This window comes from Oncorhynchus kisutch, linkage group LG12, assembly GCF_002021735.2.
Source record: "Oncorhynchus kisutch isolate 150728-3 linkage group LG12, Okis_V2, whole genome shotgun sequence".
In the NCBI taxonomy this organism is placed as follows: Eukaryota; Metazoa; Chordata; class Actinopteri; order Salmoniformes; family Salmonidae; genus Oncorhynchus; species Oncorhynchus kisutch.
Window position 1 is genome coordinate 50,765,407 of NC_034185.2, and position 8,077 is coordinate 50,773,483.

Genomic DNA, 8,077 nt, shown 5'->3' on the forward strand with positions numbered 1-8,077 from the left:
GTTTGTCTATTATTAAGCTTTAGTTACTGCAGGCCTTTGATGTGATGGAAGTGCGCCCGGGCTTTTCAACTGATTTCGACAGTTGAATTTGAGGTGAGGAAGACTTTCATGCCAACCATTGTTACCCCTATAATCTAACAATATAATGCTCATCTTTATACAAAATATTTGGAATGAAAATCTATGAATACCCTCCTTCGGTACATCTATTTCTGTATAACAGACGCGGTAGCCATCTGACATAAAGAGATGCTACCAGCCAAAGAATAAGAATAAGCTACCAGCCAAACAAGCTGGTAAGAATTGCACTAAAACTCCCCCCTCATATTCGTCTGGATGTTGAAAATGTTTTGTCTATCTTTGTAATATGTCTGTATCTATGTCATTATATATGTACATGTAGTTATGGAAATAAGTCCCTGACTTTATTGTTCAATCCCGCTCACTTAAAAAAATCTTTGTTTATGTGTTTTTTAAACTGACAAATAAAATCAATCAATCCAAACTGTGCAGCGGCCAATTGATGAATAGAAAGAGACATCTGTTACAAAACACCTTAAAAGTTTCGTAACGTTCAGAGATTGCCAAGCCTTCAATAACGGGTAAGCCTACAAGGTTGCAAGGGATGTATTTTATGATTGTTGAGAGTGACATAGTCTATTTATTTTGTTGTTGAAAATGCATGCCATGATATTGAAGTGCTCGAAGTCAGTATGCTTTGTTTATTGGTTGAGTGGTGCACAGTAGCTGTGCGTAGGTAAATCACTGGGGAAGCCAAGCTAGAAAAAAAAGGCATATTACAACAATTATGATAATTGTGTTGTTTGGTGTAAAAAAGATGAGAGAGGCCTGTAATTTTCATCATAGGTACACTTCAACTATTACAGACAAAATGAGGGGGAAAAATCCAGAAAATCACATTGTAGGATTTTTTATGAATTTATTTGCAAATTATGGTGGAAAATAAGTATTTGGTCACCTACAAACAAGCAAGATTTCTGGCTCTCACAGATCTGTAACTTCTTCTTTAAGAGGCTCCTCTGTCCTCCACTCATTACCTGTATTAATGGCACCTGTTTGAACTTGTTATCAGTATAAAAGACACCTGTCCACAACCTCAAACAGTCACACTCCAAACTCCACTATGGCCAAGACCAAAGAGCTGTCAAAGGACACCAGAAACAAAATTGTAGACCTGCACCATGCTGGGAAGACTGAATCTGCAATAGGTAAGCAGCTTGGTTTGAAGAAATCAACTGTGGGAGCAATTATTAGGAAATGGAAGACATACAAGACCACTGATAATCTCCCTTGATCTGGGGCTCCACACAAGATCTCAACCCGTGGGGTCAAAATGATCACAAGAACGGTGAGCAAAAATCCCAGAACCACACGGGGGGACCTAGTGAATGACCTGCAGAGAGCTGGGACCAAAGTAACAAAGCCTACCATCAGTAACACACTACGCCGCCAGGGACTCAACTCTTATTACTAATTTTTCCACCATAATTTGCAAATAAATTAATACAAAATCCTACAATGTGATTTTCTGGATTTTTTTTCTTCTCATTTTGTCTGTCATAGTTGAAGTGTACCTGTGATGAAAATTACAGGCCTCTCTCATCTTTTTAAGTGGGAGAACTTGCACAATTGGTGCAAGTTTGTCCCACTGTATATCCCACTACCCTATCACATGGAAACACCAGCAGGATCACTGGCATAAGGGGGCGAGTAGCACCTTCCTTTGTAAGTTCTAAATAGACAGTACACAGATAGGTCCCTGTGCTGAATGAAATAGCTTCTGATTCCTCTGGCCATGTAGAACTAAGGCAGGGAATGCAACACAGAACCAGTGTCTACTGAGTAATCCACATAGATGTGCACCCGATCATAGGCAGTTCATTCTCAATTACTGTCACGTCAATTGTCTTTCAAAACGTGGTGTCGCTGTCATCTTTCAAATAAACACAACCAAGATATATGTATGTGCAAGACATATTTTATTTCAAGGCAATAGATATATACAGTTGGCTGATAGAAAAGTAGAAAAGGGTAGGTACAAAAGAGTATACACATTACTCAGGTGTAATATGGTCAATTAAAGTAAGGTATAAAATTGTACACACGTGAAATTGGTAACCATATACAAACATCATTGCTCTACTTTAAAGGAAACTGTAATACTCTATGGTTGTGGACACGCGAGGGAGACCAATACCATCATCGCCACTGTTGTGGTAGGAGCTAAACTCCTCAACAATATCGATGTAATTACCTCCGGAATTACCATCTGAATTACCAACATGTTATTGGCATTCCTGCCATTGAAGCAGTAATTGCTATCATCTTTGGCCCGTTGCTGGGCCAGGTGAGGTGTTACTGTTTCCATCCCAATCCTGGAGGCCAACAAAGCTATGACATGGACCAAAGTAGCACCTTCACTGGGTTTACAATCTAACACAAGGTTAAGCCGCCTGTCTTGTGGTGACACGTACTGAGCTGTAAACCACCTCCACAGATAGAATACCATTCTTCTAAACTCTCTGCTCCAGGTGAGGTTTCTCAGTGTGTTGCCAACAACTGTGACTACCTTAGACTGCCCTCTCCTGGGCAACGAAGTAGTCAAAATGATCTGTTTCTTCAAGACAAAACGGCACCAATGAAACCTGTAGGACCCAAGTGACACATTGAACAATCTCGGTAGGGAGTCATCTGGTCCGATCAGCTTCTCTGTTCTGGGAAGGGGACGGGTTCCCACCACAACGTGATCCAAGAACCCAGGTACATGAGGGATGCAGACATATCTGTAGGCCACCTCTTCTGGCAATTGCTTCGTTTACCCAGTACCTGAAGGACATGGTGTCATTCACTGTGATGAGATGGTTGAACGCTGCGTGGGAAGAGAACACTGTCAGTCCAGCTACATTATCAGGGCTATTCTACACCTGCATTGCTTGCTGTTTGGGGTTTTAGGCTGGGTTTCTGTACAGCACTTTGAGATATCAGCTGATGTACGAAGGGCTATATAAATCAATTTGATTTGATTTGATTTATTCATAGTAGTATAACATAGACATAGAGAGATATATCTATAAATGGTAATATACATACCTCTTTTCAGGGTGTCAACTCCAGGGGATTGCTCCTCATTCATAATCAGCTGCAAATGGACGTTGACCTCCTTGTCAGTCTTGAACATATCATCTATGTTGAGTTCCAGATCCCAGTCTCCTACATTCTCCAGAGCAGGGCAATTTGCAACGGTGTTGGCTGTGGTGCTTACAGCGGGCCTTGTGGACGATATATTGTGTAGGCGGCAACCACTTTGTTCACTGTAACACAGTGTGCACAATACACAGCCGCCAGCACATTGCATGGGCCTGTTCAGATGAATCGAGTAGTTGTTACAGATGAACGCTCTGTTGAACTTCTTTTTTACATGTGCCGCATATAATAATAAACTGTTTCACCACCGGGATTATCATCGCAATGGACGACACGGTAGCCCCGTCGCTGTCCAGGTTATATCGGCTGGGACCAGGCACGGGTTCTTCATAGGTGACAGCCGCTTCGGATTGTGGTGGTATGGGGAACAATCAACAGTCTGCTGTGACGTTTCAGGCACTTGAGATGCTGGTTGTTCGGGATGTAGGACCCGGGCCTCCTGCTGCGGTCTAGGCACTTGATGAAATGTTTCCAGATGCACCTCAACCTGCTGGGCCTCTAGAGGCTGTGCCGACTGTTGTTGTTGTTGAAATACATATTCACCACAGACCCTCTCAAGAGCAAACATGGAGTTGTCTAGGTACCCGAGAGGGTCCATGTCACCAATACAGGCATTGAAGGCGTTGAGTTCCACATCTGTAGGCTGGGTGGGAAGGGGATCGGTTGTAGCAGAAAATATGGAACCTGGACAAGAGTCAACGTTCCACTGTGGCCTACTGAAATGCGGCTCGGGATGCATAGAATTGAGACACTTCACACTCTTGAAAGGCGTTTGCATATTCCACATCGGTTAGCATATCATCCGGAACTCTCTCGGTACCCCTGTAACACAAGGCAGAAACAAGTCACCCCTCTACCCAAAGGCAATAGATTACTGTTCAGTAATAACACAATGTGTGTGATAGTTACACTTACGTGACACATGTCATGCTATCCAGGGCAGCAGCAACCTCCTCTGATGTATCACACCCAGACATGGCTGTGATGCTATCCACGGCAGTCTCAGGTTCCTTTGAGGTAGCACACCCGGCCCTGGTTACGTGCTCTGTCGCAGAGACAACTTCATCAGCCCTATCTTGATACCCAGGCGCAGCTAATACAATTGCATGGTCAACTCTACATTCAGGCACATTGTGAGACATTTCACATGTTTCACCAATAGGTTGTTGGAACGATGGATCAGTTGTAGACTGGGGCTTGGGTACAGCAGACACTACCTCCTTGGTCTGAGTCTCATCAGAGTCTGGCTCCTTGGTCTGAGTCTCATCAGAGTCTGGCTCCTCGGTCTGTGTCTCAGCAGATTCTGGGGTCTGAGTCGCAGCAGACACAGTCTGAGCGGACACTACCTCATTGGTCTGAGTTTCATCCAAGTCTGGCTCCTTGGTCTGAGTCTCATCAGAGTCTGGGTTCTGAGTCTCAGCAGACACTACATCATTGGCCTGAGTCTCATCAGAGTCTGGCTCCTCGGTCTGTGTCTCAGCAGATTCTGGGGTCTGAGTCTCATCAGAGTCTGGCTCCTGGGTTTGCGTCGTGGGGGAATTAGGCACAGTGCATACCGTCCCAGAACAGGCAGCATCTTCTGTATACTGATACTCTGGCTCAGCAGATACACATGGTTCAGTATCAGGGTCTTGTTGGACTCCAGCCACTCTGGTACTTTTTTGTTTGATAGGTACACTATGTTTGACTGGAGAGGATACCCTTTCCGCGACATGTTTGGGTACAGAATTGTGACAGTCTAGGTAGGTTAGCCTCCTCATTGGTATCCGTGACATGGTAACCTCTGATGTGCCACTGTCTACTTCCTCACTGTTGTTCGGTCTCCTGTTGAACATCCAGGCCCTCTTTCTGCAACCACTTTTAATGCTCGACTGAGAACCAGGCTGATTGTAGGACATGTCGACCGATCTCTTCTTAATATTGTCCACAGTCACAGGTTTCTGATGTGTGCCAGTGGACGGTCTATGTGATCTAGGCATGCTGTGGCTTTGTGAAGAAAACCTGTTTTCATATCTGCCAATCTTTGCCGATGTGACGCTGCTACCAAGACCACCATTGCGGCCGCTGCTACAGGAGACTTCGGGACACAACCTTTGAGCTTTAAGGCCTGTATTGGGTTCTTTGCTTCGCCTACAGTTGACAGAACAATGGGTCATGTCTCTGCTGTAGTAGGAGCATGATAAACGTTTTGTGGCCGTTTGTTGTACCGAGTTGGCGGTCCATTGTAACCTTGGTCTTCGGTGACAGTCCTATGTCATGACTAACTTGTTGTAACCTGTTTTTGTCAGACCTACAACCCTTAAGTCAAAGGGTTGGGGGTGTCTAGGGTACACAGGTACATTGTGTGGAACCAGAAGGTTGTGTTGATATGTGTTCTCTGTGTTATACAGCCTGTCATTAGAGACTCTTTCATGCCTCCTTCTCTGCTGTATGTTGCGCAAGGGAGAGGGTGTAGATTCCCTCAACTGTGTATATTCCTCAACTCTTAGGGCCATATTGTGATGCTGGTAGTACCATTCGCCTCTGTTATTGTATGTTGAATAAATGTCATGTGACATTCTATCTTTTGTTTCTCATTCTTGTTGTTTTGTAAAGTACTTCACACTAGTACTGGACCATCTTCATGGTTCAGCTGCAAACATACACTGAATTATCCACTGTCTGTGTAACTAATCTTATATATGCACCTGAGGCTCCTCCTAAAAGCTTCAAGGCCTTTGAAGTAATCACCACAATGTGGCATCAGGTAGACTATTTGTATCTTTCCTGTTTCACTGCTTAGGTGTCAACCTGAGGTGACCTAGTTTCAATGTCTCACTGTGTATCCAACCAACTGCTGTTTCTACGGGCTTCCGATACGTCCAACCCCTGCTGAATTGTCCATTCCGATGTTATGCACATAACCTGGAATCGTCCAATAACTCCCGAGTCGTCCAACCGCTGTTCATCGAACATTGCTCATACAATCCCAACAGAGCTGACACCTCCGGCCGCAGCTGGGTCTTCCAACCACTGTTACGCAGATGAAACTCACACTTTCCAAGTACAGGTGGCTCACCCAACTAATGTTATCTCCATGGGGCTCAAACATCCAGAGCAAGGTAGATCGTCCAACCACTGTTATGTATATGGGGCTCGGAACATCCGACGCCTGCAGGGGGTTCCAACAGCTTTTATGTCAATGAAGCTCAGACTGTCCAAGTGTGAATGATTCACCCAGCTACTGCTATCTCCATGGTGAGCAAACATCCACACCAGATAGATAGGTCATTCGTTTAGCTATTTCAACTACAGAATAACAAGCTTTTCTGTTTGGGAGTCTAAGGTGGAAGCTGTTAGTAACTGATTGACTTTGGACCTGTTGCCGTGCTACCCAAACACGATCTGGTGTAAACAAGGGGACCTTATCTATAAGGCATGTTTGTTCATCCAGCACATTTTCCGTGTGAACAGATACAATGAAGGCGACCTGTATGGGAACATTGGAGGGTGCTATATGTCTACCGGTTACACATTTAAATGATGGTAAGTGATAACGATGACTCTGACAAATCAATGGTCACAGGTGTATTACAGTTTTTTCCAACTGCTTACACACGTTTTCAAAACTGTCTCCTTTTTTCAAAACTCTACACACAATTCCCAAAACTGCACACACAGAATGCAAAATGCCTCACATCTCCTTCAAAATGTAACACTGCATTCAAAATGCCATAAACACATGTCAGAATGAAGCATTTGTGTCAAATGGCAAACACTGCTTTCATAATAGTACATTTTTGGATATACCATGTAAACAAATCTAAAGCTCTTTGGTCTTTCATAGGCTTATGTCTACATTTCAATACAATGTTCTACAGTGAAAGTAATCTGCTGAGAGGGGTAACAAGTTCACTGTAAACACCAATGCAATGTAGAAACAGAAAATATTTATTAGGCCAAACATTACTGTTGTATACAGTAGCATACAACAAAACCATAAACATATGTAAACCAAAAATATTTTCTTTAAAATACAGTAAAGAACACAATTGTGTGTGTGAGGTCCCGGGGGGGCAGTCCAGGAATTGGTAGGAGGGGGTGGGCAGTCACCAGTGCTAAGCTACGCTTCATCTCTTCTCCGGCCTGGGTCTGGCCACAATGCTTCGTCCACATCACAAGATACGTTTTCTCTTGCCAAACATCGAGGGAACATCTCCTAGCATGGCGTATCCAACCTTGGACAGAGGCAACCTCTATGTCCCCACATGCGTCCTCCATTGCCTGGAGAAGCGGCATGCGGGCATAGGGTTGGCGTTCATACACTTTCCAGCGCCAGGCTGAGAAGAATTCCTCTATGGGATTTAGAAAAAGTGAATATGGGGGTAGGTACAAAACTACAAATTGTGGATGGGTGGCAAACTAGTTTTGGACCAGAACAGCCCGGTGAAAACTAACATTGTCCCATAAAATCACAAATCTAGCAGGCTCCTGATCTGGATCAGGGACAAGCATTGTGTAAATTGCATCCAGAAAAGTGAGCATATGGCCGGTGTTGTACGGACCCAGTGTGGCATTGTGATGGAGGACCCCGTTTTGAGTGATGGCAGCACACATAGTTATATTACCCTCACGCTGTCCAGGGGCATTGGTAATTGCCCTCTGTCCTATTACATTTCTTCCGCGGCGCCTGGTTTTGGTGAGGTTAAAGACAACCTCCTCCACATAAATAAATTAATGGCGAATTACATGGGCATCCAGCTCCAATACTCTCTGTAACAGACAAAAGGATATACAGATGAGTAAATATGGTATGTCTGAAGTACTGGAAGTAGTGTTGCATACATACCTCTACAAAGTCATGTCGCATATT

General features: G+C 44.1%; 1 protein-coding gene across 1 annotated transcript; it reads right to left on the reverse strand.

Annotated features, from left to right (window-relative positions):
• Nucleotides 1–1,981: 1,981 nt before the first annotated feature.
• LOC109901138 (uncharacterized) lies at nucleotides 1,982–6,496 on the reverse strand. Its single transcript, XM_020497181.2, has 3 exons — nucleotides 4,141–6,496; nucleotides 3,112–4,047; nucleotides 1,982–2,890 (listed from the first exon to the last, which is right to left on the reverse strand). Exons 1-2 carry the CDS (start codon nucleotides 5,379–5,381, stop codon nucleotides 3,939–3,941), a joined length of 1,350 nt encoding a protein of 449 aa, XP_020352770.1. The 5' UTR covers nucleotides 5,382–6,496; the 3' UTR covers nucleotides 1,982–2,890; nucleotides 3,112–3,938.
• Nucleotides 6,497–8,077: the final 1,581 nt, after the last annotated feature.

Excerpts from the sequence above, each read along its gene's own strand:
- LOC109901138 (XM_020497181.2), bottom strand. The coding sequence starts at position 5,381 with ATGACCCATTGTTCTGTCAACTGTAGGCGAAGCAAAGAACCCAATACA. Across the intron at positions 4,048-4,140 it reads GATAGCATGACATGTGTCAC|GGGTACCGAGAGAGTTCCGG; the intron begins GTAAGTGTAACT and ends CTTGTGTTACAG.